Here is an 18,195-nt window from a genome sequence, read left to right on the forward strand (position 1 = left end):
ATAAGAAATTATTTAAGAGGATAAAATTTAGGAAGGAAAATACGAGTTTTGAAAACGTTCCTGTCAACTTTCTGAGAGTCATTCAACCCCCCTCACCAGTTTCGATCACCCCGAGTATGATTATACACCACGCGAGATAATGCCAACCCAACCCCACTTTCCCACCAACATGATTCATTACAAATTGCAATGAAATTCCTCCATCCGCCCACAAACACATAAAAAATCCAGTTTCCAAACATCCAAAAGCAAGTTGCAACGCATAGCAAAGAGCTCAAAGGGAGAAGGAAAGACGTCAACAACTACAAGAGCTACAAAATATCATTGCATTATGATTATTATAATTGAGGGTAGCATAGGGGGGCCCAACACCATGACTTGATGCTGAAGGTGTGGGGGTAAAGGGGAGGTCACAGAACCATATCCCCACTCTCGGTTCCAGAGGCCTCGGAGATCAGGGCCTCGAGAGCTATTCTTTTTTAAGGTTCTATTGCATGTGAGAGCCTTTCGCGATGATGTTTGGGTGCAAGTGCTTATATTGGAACGCAGTCACCGATTTCTCGCCGCCTTCTTCGCCCGAGCCCTTCTCGCTGCCTGCTCCGCTTCCCAAATGGCCTGAAGGTACGAGGCTTTTGGGGCTTTTTTTTTTTTTTTTTTTTTGCTAATGCCGATCTTTTTGGTGAAATGAAATGTGGGTTTTGCTTCCTTTTTCTGGTCGATCTTGATGGTTGGGTTTGGCTGAGGAGTGTGTCTTGGGTCAGTTGTGGTTTTACCTTTTTCTTTTTCGCTTTCCTGGTAACGCATGTTTCTGGATTTCCTTAGATTGTGGTTTGCTTGTGGAAATGGATCATGGTTGAAGTTGTTTGCTGGTTACGTTTTACGGTTAAAGTTATTCGTCAACTTTGCCGAGCAATGGTGTGCTCAATTCGATTTATATACCAGAGAGGGATTTGGAGTTGTACATAAAAAAATGCGCAATTTGTTGTCTTTACCTGTTGGGGGTTAATTTTGAGTTCTGATGATGGTTTGAGCTTGAGCTCGATCATTGTCGCTTATGTTTCCCTTGCCCTGAGTTTAGTATTCTATTCTAAGGCAATTGCGCGAGAGGGGCCCTCATTTCATTATTCATTATCAGCTGTATTCCTTTCCTTTGGTAACACGGTTCGTAATGTCTTGTCGGTAGGCTGCTTTGTACTTTAACTTACCTAAGCGTAAAAAGGAAAACACGATTTCATCTTGAATGTGTCTATTCTATGGTATGGGCGACCCGGATTGTTGTTGGACTGTGTACTTTTGTGGAAAAGATACTCAAATTTGATTGCACATAACTGAGTGGTGACTGGTTGATTTTCTTTTGCATGATGAGCGATCCGGAATAGATAAAATGGTGTCTGATGTTATTCTTTTCATTTAGAATGTACTTTTGCAATATTTTATTATTATAACTCGTTGTAGAACCCTCTATAAAATTTAAATTAACTCATCAATGTTTTTATTTGTTTTTTCTTTTCCATGAATTTTTATTTCCCTTATAAGTTCACTTTTATTTTCCTTGATGGGGTAGGTTTTGGTCTGTTGAAGCTAGTGGAGTGGGGTGTCCTTTTGGAGATTGTAAAACTCTTTAAGAAATTACTGCATTCTGTGAATCTTGGATTTCTATTCCTCAGTTGAGATTTATTCTTAGAACATGATTAACTTCAGCGCTCCAGCACTTTGATTTATCTTTTAATAATGGAACAAAAACCCCTTTGGTTACTGTTATTTTAGATATGTATATTAATTTCATGTTTCAAGGTCATTGTGCATTTTTACTTATTAGAAACAGGTCATTATGCTTTTAACCTCCTCTTCGCACGGAAAATTAGTGTTTTTTTAATGATGAGCGTGAAAAATTACTTACTTTGTTAAATTAGTTGACTCTATGCTTGCCTTCTTAGGTGGAAGTTTTGCCTCTGGAAAAATAATTTTGGGAGCATTAGAAGTTATTAAGATCTCCAGGTTTGAGTTCATTTGGGGCTACAACCCGGCACAAGACAAGAAGGGTGTTGCATTTTATAAACCGGTGGATATACCTAATGGGTTCTATTGCCTTGGCCACTACTGCCAACCTAACAGCCAGCCATTACGAGGATTTGTTCTTGTGGCTCGGGAAGTAGGTACTTCTTGCGACCCCGATAAGTCACCAGCTCTTCAAGAGCCCCTTGATTATGCCTTAGTATGGACTCTTGATGATGGGAGCAAGGAAAAGGACGGTGCATGTGGTTATGTTTGGCTTCCTCAGCCACCTAAGGGTTACAAGCCCATGGGCTATTTGGTTACCAGTAAGCCAGACAAGCCTGAGCTGGATGCAGTAAGATGTGTTCGAGCTGATCTAACCGACAAATGTGAAATTTACCGCCCAATACTTAATTCCAGTTCTAAATCTCCAAATTTCCCATTTGAAGTTTGGGACATGAGACCCTGCCACCGGGGAATGTTGGGGAGAGGAGTTCCTGTAGGTACATTTTTCTGCAGTGGCCACTGGGATGCTGGAGAAGAGCTTCATATTGCATGCTTGAAGAACCTAAATCCTATTTTAGCTGCAATGCCAACCCATGAGCAGATTCATGCACTAATTCGCCACTATGGACCTACCGTATTTTTTCATCCAGAAGAGGTCTTCTTGCCATCTTCTCTTTCATGGTTCTTAAAAAATGGAGCACTGTTGTTCAGAGCTGGAATTTTGGATGGTGAAGCTATTGATGATAGTGGCTCAAATTTGCCGGGTGGGGGAGTGAATGATGGGGAGTTTTGGATTGACTTGCCATGTGATGATCGGAGAGAGAGTGTCAAACATGGAAACTTGGAAAGTGCAAAACTTTATGTTCACGTGAAGCCTGCTTTTGGTGCTACTTTTACTGACATTGCAATGTGGGTTTTCTGCCCCTTCAATGGGCCTGCTACACTAAAAGTTGGGTTAGTGAATGTTGCTCTTAGCAAGATTGGAGAGCATGTTGGTGACTGGGAGCATTTTACACTCCGTATATGTAACTTCACCGGAGAGCTTTGGAGTATATACTTCTCACAACACAGTGGCGGTAAGTGGGTGGATGCTTATGATTTGGAGTACATGGAGGGAAATAGGGCTGTTGTTTACTCATCAAAAAGTGGTCATGCAAGCTTCCCGCATCCTGGAGTCTATCTCCAGGGGTCCTCCAAGCTGGGGATTGGAGTGAGGAATGATTGTGCCCAAAGTAACTTGTATGTCAATTCAAGCGTCCATTATGAACTTGTTGCAGCAGAGTATCTTGGAGATGGGCTCGTTACGGAACCTTTTTGGTTGCAGTTTATGAGAAAGTGGGGTCCAACTATCGTCTACGATTCAAGAACTGAACTGGATAAGATAATCAATATTTTGCCTGCGATGCTTCGATATTCAGTGGAGAACATATTTGATAAGTTTCCGGTGGAGCTGTATGGGGAGGAAGGTCCTACTGGGCCGAAGGAGAAGAACAACTGGGTGGGAGATGAAAGATGGTAGAATTGTCGGAGAACCACCTTAATTGACTGTTTGTTCTTCATCGCCTGCACTTTTTGTTCATGTATGTACACGGGTAGCCAGTTTTGCTGATGGTATACTTTTCATTCTTATATATGTATTTTTAGATAGGATTGCTTAGTGCTCCCATTTGAGCCGCGGATCCTTTGCAAGGAGAGAGGGGGAGGGGTAAATGAAGTAGAAGTTAGGAATTTTTCTTTTAGTGGACCTATATAGTTCATGTGGTCATAAATGAGCAAGTCCCATAAAGTATGATCAATGCAGTAATATGACCGGGCCATTGACACGTCTCTTAAAGCATGTAATTTTGGGTAGGACAAGATGCGATTAAATGGCTAGGGTTCTATATGTGGAAGACAAGCAACTATTACACTCTATGACATCCATGACTGCAGGTGCGCTTCCTTTACTATATTCTTCAAGCTTTGACATGGTTCAGGCTTTGGCATGGGGTCTTGATGAAATAGATTTCTGAAATCCAACAATAGATTATTTCATGAGGTTGATCTCCAAGATGTAGTTTTTTGGTTGGTTCAGTGCTGTAGAGATGAGTGGTGGATGTTACACATGTACAATTGAATCGGAAGATTAATTTCAAGTAGTTGTAATATGTGAATCAGGATCTCTTGAAATCCCCTACCTAGATTGCAGTCAATTCCAACGGGTGCTGGACAGGAGTCTATATGCCCCACCTGTTATGCAGGGGTTCAGGTCACCTGCCCAAGGAAGCGGGGCGGGCATCGCCTGCACCCCTGTTCAAATTTCCTGCAATCTGGGTAGGGTATTACATGGATCCCTATGCGTAATGTATTATGTGCATATCAGAATCATCCAGATGTTGTAAGAGGTTTTTGCAATGACAGGGAGTTGAGAGACAAATTATTTCGTTTTATTTTTTCTGGTTTGGCAAACATATTGGCATGCTAATTATAAACCATTTGTTTGTTTTGAGTCCAGTTATGGTGAAACTTGAATTTTGAATTCGACCGTTGCTGAAAATGAAAATGAGGAGATTCCATATCCTGAAATATCAAGTTTTTGAATCTACTAAGGAGACATTAGGTCGATCTGGTACTTGCAAAGGGTAGGGTTCTTATGCTCAACCAAAACATTTCAGCCTCGAGGCCTAACTTGGTTCAAACAGACTCTCAACTCATCAGATTTTTATAAAACTTGTACACTTGGGCTAAGGCTTTGAGCTAGCTTGTGATGTTCTTTTTTGTTTTTCTCCTTTTCCTGAGCAAGCTAGATTGTAAATTGTAATGTCTGTTTTGATCACAAGTGACTTTCATGTTGGGTTGGGTTTAAGGCATGGGAATGGTATTAGTTCAAACTCAAACGAATAACGGTTTAATACTTCAAACTTAAGAGTTCTAATGGAAATACTTGTACAAAGATGAAATTTTAAAATGAGATATATGAGACGTAAGTCATGCCATTTTAAAGTGAGTGCAACCAAGAGTTTGGCACAAAATCTACCCTACTTTATAAAATGCCTCTTCAATGAATAGAAACGTTTTTTTTTTAATGAGTAAGGACATATTTGGGTAATGAGATAAAATGAGAATTTACATTATCCATCTATATTGCAGGTTTCTATAATTAAATATTGTAAATAAATCAAAGTGATTTTCTCCATCAGCCACTTCAGAACAACGGACTCTTCGTGTGGCACCACAATCTGTCAATCAAACCATAAAAAAGAATGTTATTTAAGATAACTCTCCTTTTGAATTTTATAAGACTTGTGAGGAATATGTTTCTACTCATCATTGTTATAGCATGCACTATATATGATTTTTTATTTTACTTATTTATTTATTTATTAAATATGTGGTGTATAGATGATGAGTATAATAACTTAATTAGTTTAATAGAAATTAAAAAAAAAAAAAAAAAAAACGTGTAGCAAAGCCGAAAAAACGACAATCAAATGGTTTGAAAGGATATCGTAGGCTGTAGCTCGGCCAACGATACACTGACCCGGGTTTGGCTGTGGGATTGCTGTCCCGCCTAGCATACGGCATCCATATGAAGCGAAAGCAAACAACTTGCAAAAACCCATCTTTGGTCAGAGGAAGGGTTTGGAGAGAGCGAGCTATCAGCTCAAAGGTGGGAAATGTTAGGGAGAAGACTATTCTCCCTGTTCAAAAGCTCCCCAACGTCGCAGCTTTCTGGGTACACAATTAATGCCAGATTTCACATTAATTCAATTATTTGGTTATGGAATTTGAAACTCGTGATATATTGCCAATCCGACTTTCTGCTGCAGCTCTGCAAAGCCCACCTATGAAGATAACAGCAAGTCATTGGCTCGAAAGGCGGTGTCTCTTGTTTTGTTTACTGTAACAGGTGGTGTCGCTCTGAGTGCTCTTGACGACCTTGCTATTTATCGTAGCTGTAGCAGGTATGTGGCCTTGTATTCAGTTATGTTCTAGTGTATAAGACACTAGGAATTTGCTTCAATTAAATGGGTAACATGCAAGTTGTCATGGTTTCAGTAGATATTTTAGGTAAAATGTTTCTAATGCGAATGATTTGTTTATGCTAAAAGATTTAAAGATCCGAAGCCCAGGAAAAGCTTACTATTCATGAATTTTCTGTTTATTCTTCTGTCGATAATCTTCAATCCCCCTCTCCAAACCATGGTTGCATGAGGATAGAGATATTGGCCAATTTTGAGTTGCATCCACAGGTTCCATCGTTCCGACGGTTAGGCCCGAATTCTACAATGGAGCTCCTAATGAAAACTAAATCTGTTCTTCAGTCAATTTTCTCAGTCTTCATTGACTCGGGGCTCCTGTTTTTTTTTTTTTTTTTTTTTTTTTGTTCTGTGGACAAATTCATCTAATTATAGATCAATCAACAGGACTGTGTAGATTGTGTTAAGCCATTAACAGTAAGTCCTTTGCTTTCATTGTAACTGTTTTAAACCAACCAGTTAACCTTTTTTCTGGGTATGTTAATTGCATCCATCAGTTGGACATCCTTTGAACTTGGAATAAAGTTGTTAGAACAGTGTCATAAAGTGCAGAGTATGTGACTCAGATTGTTAAGACTTATGATGATGCTAGTTTAAATTGCTCTCACTCGTAGGATCCCATCTGATTTGGGTTTACAGGATACCAATTAGGTGCCATGGCTATGGGAGGGCTCATATCAAGATCTTTCATTCTTGTTTCTGCTATTGTTTTCGCCAGCTTTATGAGTTTCCCATTGTGAAGTACCAAAGTTGTGTGAGGAACGTTTGGACAATCTTGGTCAATAACTCAGCCATGGATTCTGTATGCATGAGACTTTGCTGGTAGCCAGGTGTGTGCATATAAGTATTCATGAGCTTCTAGGCAAGAGATGCTGGTGCTTGAATGTATTCTTAGTGTTATATTGTTAGAATAAACTATTTGTCAGTACACCACATTCGTTGATGGATCTGTTTGTCAAGTCACGTCATGGCTTGTTATTTACTGTTCATGGCTCAGTTGGAAGTTCTAATGGAATGCTCATTGTTGGAAAAATAACCCATTTCGTATAGAAATTTTAAGCATTTTAATTTATTGGGGGTGCAAAAGAGTGTGAACTGTGAAGTTGGCATATACAAACTAAGAGACTTATGCTGTCTTTTACATTCCATGGATGAGTCCTAAGGGCTCTACCCCGTCATCTGAGAGAGAGACTTATGCTGTCTATTGAGTGCCTGCAATCAGTTGATTGGTTTTTCAAATTGAAGACTAGACAGACATGACAATAATACTTTTAGTCGTTAATTAAGACATGACACGAGATTAAGCCTCATGAATCGTATTAAGTAGGTAGTGAATATACATATCATTGAAGTTTTCTATTCTTTGTTGAAATCAAAGTTTAAAGGTATCTTAAAAGATAACAGATTTATCTTAATTATCTGTCATCACTACTCCACTGGAAGGTGTACCCATTGTTTTAGTTGATGTGATGATGAGATTTTCTCTTGGTAATAAGAGAACATATTGTTATTATAATTTAGTCATCCTTAGTTTTGAGCACTTTAAAATGCTGAAACACTTTGAAAGATGGTGGCATATTCATCATTGAGTTTCAGGTACAGATATATCTAACACTTATCAGAAAAGAAAAGAAAAGAAAAAATAGATACGCTTACGAAGTTTAACCACTGAAGAAAAATGTAAGCAATATATTTAAGAAAGTTCTTTACTCAGGTTAATCAGAGTACTAATATCAGACTCATCAATACCAAACCCCAGTTCTTTTGCATTTACTCGTTTAAATGTTTTTTATTCAATGCATGTAGAATGTAACACCCTCTTATTGAAATCGAAGTAGTCATCCTTCAATCAACCATGTGTAGTGGAGACTGATGAATGCGTCTTTGAGAAAAAAAGGTTATACAATTCAAGTTGTTGTGAAAATGGGTAGAGGAATAACATGGGTAAAATTCGTAAAAGGGGATATGATAAACAAGAAGGTATGGGAGAGCATGATCTTCTGTATGGCAGAATGGCAGAAGGGATGCTTATGCTTACCCGTATTTACTGAAAAAAGGTACATGAAGTTGACCCCATTTTAGATTTAGATATGTTATTTTTGGGTTTAGCTGAGTTGAACTATATCTATATATGTTATTTATTATGTCTTCTTGTTTAATGCGAACATAGTTACTTCAGTTGATGCACATTCCAATATATCTATACTTTCTGCCAGACAATGTTTTCTCTTGATCCTTATTCTGTCTCCCTCTTCAATGTTTTTGGTGCTGAGAAGAAAATGAAGATTGACATAAGAAAATTGAATTGAATCAAGATTTGCCTAAAATATTTTGCAGCAAGGCCTTGGAGAAAGCCAGTAAGAACCAGGCAGTCATAGATGCCATTGGGGAACCTATTGAAAAGGGTCCATGGTACAGTGCATCACTTGCAGTAGCTCATAAGAGGCATTCTGTGTCTTGTACATTTCCTGTGTCTGGACCACAAGGCTCGGGAATTTTCCAGTTGAAGGCAGTCCGTAATGGAGGTTTGTACTCCACTTCAACGCAATGTTTATATTTTTAGTTCTTTTTTGTTCCATCTTCAAATTATTTCACGTACATTTCCTACTCTCACGTCCAAAACCGTAATCTTCATAAGCAGCTTGAGTCAAGCGAGATGTCACTTATCATCCTTCTGACATTTTCTGCATTGGTTAGGAAAAGTTGGTAAAACAAAAAGCTTTGTTTGGATTATTGTGATGATGATGATGATGATCTACAGTTAATTTCCCCTGCCTCCCAAAAAAAAAATTATTTTTCAAATTCAAATAAAATTTGGTAAAAAATAATATTGATTCTAAAAAATTTGGAAACTTTTTGAAATCTTTCAACAATAAGAAAAATCTTCTTCTAACCCCATCTAAAATTCTTGGGTCTTCTTAAAAGTATAAAAAAACAGTTTCTATATTTTCTTAAAGTCCAAAAATTTTGCCTCCAAAATATAAAAATGAGTGTACATGCATAAAAAATCCCAAAATATACCTCCAAAAATTAAAAAACTTGAAGATATGAGTTTTTTTTTTGGATAAGTAAGAAGTAATGGTATTGATAAAGATAGGCATAGCCAAAATACACCAGAGGTATACATGAGTACACCAAATTAAGAACTAGAAATTGTTACAAGAAAATCATTGAAGCTGAGACCATTTAACTCTAAAGCAATGGCCCACATAAATAAAGTCTTCCAAAAAAAACTCCTAAACTCCTCTGAGGAGCGTTCATGATCCTTAAAAAATCTATCATTTCTTTCACTCCAAATACACCAGAAAATACAAATAGAAGCCATCTTCCACATAGCTGCAATTTGCGGTGTCTCTGTGATCGCTCTCCAGCTAGCTAGTAGTTCCACCACCCTTCCCGATATTACCCATGCTACTCCCAATCTGCTGAAGAAATAATTCCATATGTCCCTTGCAAAATCACAATGTAAGAGTAAATGATCTACAGTTACCCCACTATTTCTGCATATACAGCACCAGTCTGTAATTATAAGTTCACACCTTCTTAGGTTATCCATGGTTAGAATCTTCCCTAAGGCTGCTGTCCAAACAAAGAATGCAGCCTTGGGAGGTGCTTTACTCCTCCATATATTTTTTCAAGGAAAATTGGGCTCAGCTTGAGCTGTAAGGATGTCATAGAAAGTGCGTACCGAGAATTTCCTTTTCTTAGAAGGCCTCCATTCCATCGTATCTTCAGCTGGAACCACAACAGTGATGTTATATAGCAAGCTGAAAAAATCCACCAGAACAGTTACTTCCCAATCTTGTGCCTCCCTAGTGAGGTTGATGTTCCACTCCTGTGAACCATGTCTAACTGCCCTCACATCAGCCACCATAACTTTCTTTTCTCTTGCAATTCGGAAAATATTAGGATAAGCATCCTTAAGAGCCATATCTCCCACCCACACATCATTCCAAAAGCTGATTCTGCTGCCCTCCCCCAAACACAGCCTAGTATTACTCGAGAAAGCCCCCCACCCTTGCCTTATGTACTTCCATAACCCAACACCATAAGCCCTCCTCCCCTCATTAGAACACCAGCCCCCCTTGCACTCCCATACTTCGCATCAATCACCCCTTTCCATAAGGCTTCCTTCTCACGATTTTATCGCCGCAACCATTTTCCTAATAGAGCCTTATTAAAGGACCTAACATTACGGATCCCCAACCCACCAGCTCTCAAAGGGGACCTAACATTACGGATCCCCAACCCACCAGCTCTCAAAGGGGTACACACTTTATCCCATCCAACAAAATGAAATTTAAACTGATCACCTAGTCCACTCCACAAAAAGTCATGTTGGAGTTTCTCAATTCTAGATGCAATGCTTGCCGGAAGAGGAAATAAAGATAATAAATATGTGGGAAGGTTAGATAGAGTGCTCTTGATAAGTGTGATCCTCCCCCCTTTCGATAAGTGTAACCTTTTCCACCTGGCCAGCCTACGCTCTAATTTCTCCAACAGCTCCTCCCAAATTGTCTTAGTTTTAAAAGTTACACCCAACGGGAGACCAAGATACTTCAACAGCAGCAAGGAGACCACACATCCCAATATGCTGGCCAACCCTCTAATATTTCTTACCTCACCCACCGCAACCATCTCTGTTTTAGCAAGATTTATCTTTAACCCGGATACCGCTTCAAAACAAAGTAAGATAGCATTCAAAGATTGAATATGTCCTACATTATCCTCACAAAACAACAACGTATCATCTGCAAACAAGAGGTGAGAAATAGTGATGGAGCCATGGTTAGAAGCCCCCGCTGAAAATCCTTAACCCCCCCCCCCCCCCCCCCCCCCCCCCCCCCCCCCCCCCCCGGCGGACGGCAGCCGACATCATTCTACTGAGAGCTTCCATCACAAGGATAAATAAGAGTTTTTTCGTGGATCACCTTGTCGTAGCCACCGCGAACTATTAAAGAAACCCATAGGATCACCATTTACCAAAACTGAGAAACGAGCCATTGACACACAATGCATCATCCACCTCTTCCATCTTTCCCTAAATCCACATCTACTTAACAAATAAAATAGAAAATTCCAGTTTACGTGGTCATAGGCCTTCTCCATGTCCAGTTTACATAAAATACCCGGTACACCCGACTTAAGCCTGCTGTCCAAGTACTCATTGGCTATAAGAACCGAATCCAATAATTGTCTACCTCTCACAAAAGCATTTTGAGACTTGGAAATAATCTTATCAATTACTATGCTCATCCTATTGGCAAGTACCTTGGCAATTATCTTGTAAAAGCTGCCCACAAGACTAATAGGCCTAAAATCTTGCACCTCTATTGCACCAATCTTTTTAGGGACAGGTGCAATAAAAGTAGCATTTAAACTTTTCTTGAATTTTACAAAAACCTGCATAACATCCCCTCCCACCACCTCCCAACAAGTCTTAAAAAATGCCATAGTAAAGCCGTCCGGGCCCCGCGCTTTATCCTTGTTCCTTTTTCTAACTTTTAGTCGTACCTCTTCCTCTTCAAATGGTCTCTCCAATCAAGCCATATTGTTTTGATCAATGGCCTCAAAAACTAGACCATCAACTTTTGGCCTCCATGCATAAGGTTTCGTCAACAATTGTTCTAAATGTCCAGCAACATGATCTTTAATTACTGCTTGATCTGAAAATAAAATACCATCTATAGTCATGGACTCTATGACATTAAACCTCCTATGTGAGTTTACAACTTGATGGAAAAACTTTGTACATTTATCCCCTTCCTTATGCCACTATGCTCTTGACTTTTGCTTCTACGAGATCTCCTCCATTAATATCAACCTTTCTAACTCGGATACTACTTGGCCTTTGCGTTCGTTCTCATCTTCAACACCCTCCAAGCTTTGTAATTCTTGTAGGAGATTCTTTTTTTGTAATATTATATTACCAAAAATCTGTTCATTCCATGTCTTTAAATCCACTTTCAAAACTTTCAATTTTCTAGCCAATACCTTGCTTGGAGTGCCCTCTAGTTAATATGAATTCCACCATTGCCTAACCAATTCCACAAACCCCTCCGTCTTTAACCACATATTCTCAAATTTAAAAGTTCTTCTACCCTCTGGCATTCCTCCACAGTCTAACATTATGGGAAAGTGATCAGAGCATATCCGAGGAAGTCTTTTCTGACATAAATTTGGAAATTGCATTTCCCATGAAGGAGATATGAGGAATCTGTCCAGCTTTGACCAAACTTGGTTATCAGATCAAGTATAATCACCTCCTATAAGAGGAAGGTCCATGAGTTCTAGCTCAAAAATTAGATCTGAGAATTCCACAATTGCTTGATTTTGTCGCCCCTCCCCCGATCTTTCGCTGGGAAATCTTGTCACATTAAAATCTTCACCAATACACCAAGGAATCTCCCACCAAGAACATAAACCTGCTAGCTCATCCCAAAGCAACCGTCTTTCGCAATCTAAATTAGGTCCATACATCGCAACAAAGGCCCATACAAAACCATCTACAGAATTTTTAAAAGAACACCCCAGCGAGTATTCTCCCACAAATTCATCATCAATGTTCTCCACAACCCTCTTGTCTCACATAACCAAAATACCACCCGAAGCCCCCTTCGAAGGTAAGTATGACCATCCTACATACTGGCAACTCCAAATACTCCATATGATTCTTCTTGTAATAAGCTTCAACTTCGTTTCCTGCAAACAAATAATGTCCATCTTCCATTGTCTTAACAAGGATTTTATTCAGAGACGTTTGTTGATCTCATTCAACCCCCTTACACTCCATATCAGAATTTCGGGGCTTCATTTATCAACCATTCCAGCCCTCCCCTTATTCCTACTACAACTTGCACTCCCCTCCTTGCCATCATAATTAATAGACCAATCTAGCTGCTTCAGCTCCCTGCTTCTTTTTGGCCCTGCTCCCTATTGGTAATGGCCTGCCTCAATGGCTATTAACAATGCCCTAAACTGATCTACATATCCCTCACACGAAATCCCCATAAAACTCTGTAGTTCCTCCACCTTTTTCATTACCCAATCTGTTTTTTTTTTTTTTTTTTTTTTGATAAGTAAGAAAACTATATTGCACAAAGAATAGGCCTAGCCCAGTATATACAATAGGGAGCCCTGACTAAAAGGACGCAAGAGAGACAAGAAAATCATGAAGAGCCATGCCATTGAAATCAACAACAATGGCCCAAATACAAAGAGTGCTATAAAATGATGCTAACAATTCCTTTAACGTTCTCTCCCTGTCTTCAAACTTCTGCGCATTACATTCTTGCCACATGCACCACATGATACACATTGGAATCATCTTCCAAACGGTTTTAATCTGATGCATACCTCCAATGTTTGGCCAGCGCTGCCACCACATTCTCTGGCATAACCCAAGCCAACTCTACTCTACTAAGTACCTCATACCATAAAGCCCTTGCAGTCTCACAATGCAATAGAAGATGATCTACCGACTCTTCCCCTCCCTTACACATACAACACCAATCTACTATGATAACCCTCCGCTTTCTCAAACTGTCGGTAGTGAGTATTTTGCCCAATGATGTTGTCCACACGAATAAAGCAGCTTTGGGGGGCGCCTTGTGCTTCCAAAGTCGTCTCCATGGAAACTGAGTGTTGGGCTCTTGGGTGAGAGCCTTAAAAAATGAACGAACCGAAAATGCACCTCTTTGGGCGGGTAACCACCACAAACTATCTTCTTGTTGATTGCTTGGCTTCATAGAATACAGGAGGCTGTAAAAATCATCAAAACTGTCTATCTCCCAATCTTGTGCAACCCTACTAAAGGTAATATCCTAGTGAATTTGTCCACCCACCATCCCCATAACATCCGCCATTGAAACCTCTTTGACACAAGCAATTTGGAATAGTGGGGGAAAACGGTCTTGTAAAGCATTATTGCCGCACCATATATCTTTCCAGAATTTAATCCTGTAGCTATCGCCCAACTGAATACGAGCGTGTCGAAGGTAAACCCCCCAACCTCTTCTAATGTATTTCCACAAGCCCACTTCATCAGTTCCTCTAACTTCTTTGGTGCTCCAACCCCTCTATAAGTCGCCATATTTGCACCCAATCACCCCTCTCCACAAGGCATCCGGTTCATTACTATATCTCCACAACCACTTGTCGAGTAACGCCTGATTGAAGGTCCTCACATTTCTAATACCCAAGCCACCATTGAATATAGGATGACATGCTGTCTCCCACTTAACAAGGTAAAATTTGAACTCCCCACAAAAAATCGCTTTGGAGTGTTTCAATTCTGTACGCCACACTTGCAGATATAGGAAATAGGTTGGTAAGTTAGAAAGTGTACTCTTTATCAAAGTGAGCCTACCACCTTTCGACAAATACATTTTCTTCCAACTTGCTAATCTCTTCTCTATCTTCTCAATCACTGACTCCCATAAAGAGGGCTTCCGTGTTCCTGCCCCCAACAGAAGTCCCAGATACGTCAAAGGGAGGGAGGCTATCTTACAACCCAACATACTGGCCAGCTATTGTACATTTGGCACCACTCCAATTGGCACCAGTTCGGATTTGTCAAAATTCACTTTTAACCCGAAAACTGTTTCGAAACACAACACCACCGCCTTCACTACCTTCATTACCCAATCAGTAGGTAGAGGAGGCATAATTCTTATTGGAAAGGGGTCCTCCACTGCAGTCTCCTCACCTTTCTCCATCTCCTTCCCACTCTTTAGAACTACCATATCTTCAGCAGCAAGCAACTCCTCTCCCATCGGCATGTTCTGTGATAGCCAACACTCATTGACGTATTCTGTGGCTGCCCAGGACTCATCAGCGTGATCTATGACTCACACTGTGCAAGACTTGTTTCACCGACGTTTACCATCCCTTCACCTCCTGCATTATTCCCCATAATTTCCCCCTCTTCCATTTCTTGCGCCTGAAAAGCCACCCCAGACACGATCGGGTTGCTAGTTTCTCCCTCTTCCTCCTTTGGCAACGACACTGGCTCCGACACACCACCAGATGACTCCCCAAGGACCGGCGACAATTTATGTGCGAGTGGTGGCATCGTCGTGTGGGTTGGCGCAGTCGTATGATGCTCCCTCGTGCCTCCTGATACGCCGATACATCCATTTCAGACCTCAGGCTTCCATACCCTTTTCGGGCCTTCCACCAAGCCCGCTCTCCCACGAGCCCAACCCCTTGACCCTCCATCGAGCCCATCCCCTTATACAACCCTCTAGCAGACCCGTCCCTTTGGCCCAAGCCCACCCCAACTCCCGTTACTCCCTCAACACCCGTTTTGATCCCAACCCTCTATCCTCCACTACGCACCGTATCAACCCCTCCCCTTTATCCTCCTCTACATATCGTATTAGTCCAAATATTTTGTTCTGCATCTCAACAATTTGAGCTTGCATCTCTGACAGAGCCCGAAATATAGTTTCTTTTTTAAGGCAAACATCCCCCCTACCACCACCCCCTCTACACTACGCCTTTGCAGAGACGGCAACATCATGCATGCCAGGACTAGCAACAGGTCCTCTAGCACAGTCTGTTCTGGGTTTCTGCAAAGCCTCCTTATACGACCGCGTCGAAGGTTGAGCTACCATCGTCGCTGCCATCGTCATTGATAGTGCTGACCCAGTGTAACGGCCTTCTCTGCTAGCCTCCCTCAAAACCTCCACCAGTTTCCTCCACCCTTTCTCATCTCTACCTTCAGGAATGATAATACCATTTCACCAACCCCCCTGTTTGTATTCCACCAAAGTCATGAACACCCCTTGGGTGTTAGAACACCTTTGTTCTATGAAGCCCCTGTCTCCTTCTCGGTGGGCTGTATAAAACTACCTTCTCCCCACCTTCAAGCAATCCTCCAATGCTTTTGTGAAAAACCATGTCGTGGCTAACTCCAAGCGAAGGTTCTTCACCAACTTCCACCCCCTTTCAGTAATGTGCACCCATCGTCCCTTTCTTACTACCTAAAATGTCTTAAGATCAATAGTAACAGCATTCAACATACCCATATCCCTTCCCATACTTGCACTCAAGCTCCCATGAACAACATCACCAGCCAACTAACGAAAAAAAAATGGAAGTGTATGGAGAGAAAATAGGGAAGGAGAGAGACAAAACTATCTTTTGACAACACTTTGAGTTAAAAAATACCCAAACCTGGTTGCTAAAGTATGAATATATAAATATATGTGTTCATATATATATATTTCTTTTATAAAACTCAAAAGTCTTTCATTTTAAAAAAAAATTAAAGCATTTATTTTAAACCTTTAAACGTTTGCATATCTTGTCCCCTTCAAACAATTGTTTACTTAATGAAAAATACATGATTTGGTTGAAGCGGTTGAGCCACCACTAGCTTGGGTAAAGCTAAGGTAGGAGTACCCCTTGGCATCATAGCTGCGGACCAGCACTAGAATCAGTAGTTGGTATAGATAGGTGCATAGCTTTCAATTCTTCGACGTGATGGAGACGGCAATAAAGTGAAAAAATAGTGTGATTTCTTGTTTTATTTTAATAGAATTTTAATATGATCAAATTGAGTACAATATAAAGCATTTGTCATAAATTAAAGGAATAGGAAACGAAATTATGTCTATAATGTATTTTTTATAATTATAAACAACAAAGAGTATAAATATACATTCACCAATTATGCAAGCATCGATGTCATCAAATAGATGGATATGGCACCCCCTAAGTCGAATTTCTGGTTTTGCAACTCTTCACTACATTTCAGTCAGTTATATCACTTGAGTTTCATTGTTTTTTAGATTTTATTAACAGAGTCGTCATGTTTCTTTAACAGATGACTCCTGGTTATCATCTCTTCTGCCTCGTGATTGGGACATTCTAATCATGGATGCTCTTCTCCATGTTCCTGGAAATGACGAGAAGCATCAAACATTACGGATTAGTCTATCTGACTTCACTCCCCCAGCTTGTAAAGCATGCACCGAGTGCAAGCCTCAATTTCAAAAGTCACAGATTCCAGAGCAGAAATGAAAGTCTGATAATTTTTAATATGGTCACATGTTTACTTGTTTAACTTTTTCGCTTGCACAAGTTTCCACCATTTCAACGTTGGCAAATCAAACTGAGGGAACCTCCATACTTGATATGTGAATGAAATAAGTTTTGCGAAATTTTTGTTGAGATCAGTTGGGAATGTAATGAAACTTAAAAGAAATGAGAGGCCAAATTTGTTCTCTTTCTTTGTCTTGTTATGTGCTCTAAACCAATGATAAGATATAATTAGTTAACCCCTAGAGTTGGCTGAAGTGATAAAGGCTTTGGTATATGCTTTTTGCTGAGGTGGGGCTCTCTATTCTTGTGTCGGGTGCCCCCTCTGTAATGGGTACCATGCCGTTGGCTTTAATGCGGTGTGATTCTTTTGGGTCGCGTCTTTTGTGTCGGGTTAGTGAGTGTGACCATCATTTGTGCACTCTGTCAAGGACAAAGGCTCCCGCCCACATTTTATATCTGATCTTTTAATGCAGCGTAGTTCTGTTGCCGTTTATGTGTGGAGAGTCGTGTTAGAGCGATTGTTTGTTCTATCTTCCCACGTAGAACCTTTTCCTGCGTTTGTCCTAGGCCTGTTTGTTATCTCGATTGGTTGGGCTGTTGGGCCTTTTGGAGGCAAGTCAGGCCTAGCCAGTGAAGAGCGAGAACATCCCTTCTAGTCCTAACGAGGCGTAAGTTGTGAAAAGAGTATCAATTATTAAATGGTATTTTGTATCAATTTATATGTTTCGGAAGTTGTTGAAATGTTAAAAAAATGGTCAATCAAATTTACCGAATGACTCAAACGCCAACAAAAAAAAAAACAGTAAATAAATTAAAAAAATAGAGGTTTCCCGTGAACTGTCAAGGTGTCAGAAGAACAGTGACCGGTGGGCGGGGAAACATATAAACAGCCTGTAGAGAAATCAACCTTTTTTGTGGGGCCCTCTAGCACACACGTGTGAGGGCAACGGTGGACGCTGTCTCCTCCCAGCAAGACAGCGCCGTGCCCGACGATCTCGAGTTTAGCCACGTGGCGTGCCGCTGTCGGACAGGAACTCCGGATCTCAAAATCTTCTTTTTATTGAAATGTGGACTTGGGAAGGCCGCCTAACGTACTCCGATCGTTCGTTGAGCTGTCTGTAATAAA

At 40.4% G+C, this 18,195-nt stretch overlaps 2 protein-coding genes across 2 annotated transcripts; both read left to right on the forward strand.

The window, feature by feature from the left end:
* The first annotated feature begins 104 nt into the window (after nucleotides 1–104).
* On the forward strand, nucleotides 105–4,417 carry LOC121251857. The gene is made up of 2 exons (XM_041151248.1): nucleotides 105–621; nucleotides 1,938–4,417. The coding sequence occupies exons 1-2, from the start codon at nucleotides 513–515 to the stop codon at nucleotides 3,518–3,520; spliced, it is 1,692 nt and encodes a 563-aa protein (XP_041007182.1). The 5' UTR covers nucleotides 105–512; the 3' UTR covers nucleotides 3,521–4,417.
* A 1,050-nt stretch (nucleotides 4,418–5,467) lies between these two features.
* Nucleotides 5,468–17,252, forward strand: LOC121251858. The gene is made up of 4 exons (XM_041151249.1): nucleotides 5,468–5,716; nucleotides 5,811–5,945; nucleotides 8,358–8,545; nucleotides 16,852–17,252. Exons 1-4 carry the CDS (start codon nucleotides 5,658–5,660, stop codon nucleotides 17,046–17,048), a joined length of 579 nt encoding a protein of 192 aa, XP_041007183.1. The 5' UTR covers nucleotides 5,468–5,657; the 3' UTR covers nucleotides 17,049–17,252.
* Nucleotides 17,253–18,195: the final 943 nt, after the last annotated feature.

The sequence above is a fragment of the Juglans microcarpa x Juglans regia genome, chromosome 2S (genome assembly GCF_004785595.1).
Source record: "Juglans microcarpa x Juglans regia isolate MS1-56 chromosome 2S, Jm3101_v1.0, whole genome shotgun sequence".
In the NCBI taxonomy this organism is placed as follows: Eukaryota; Viridiplantae; Streptophyta; class Magnoliopsida; order Fagales; family Juglandaceae; genus Juglans; species Juglans microcarpa x Juglans regia.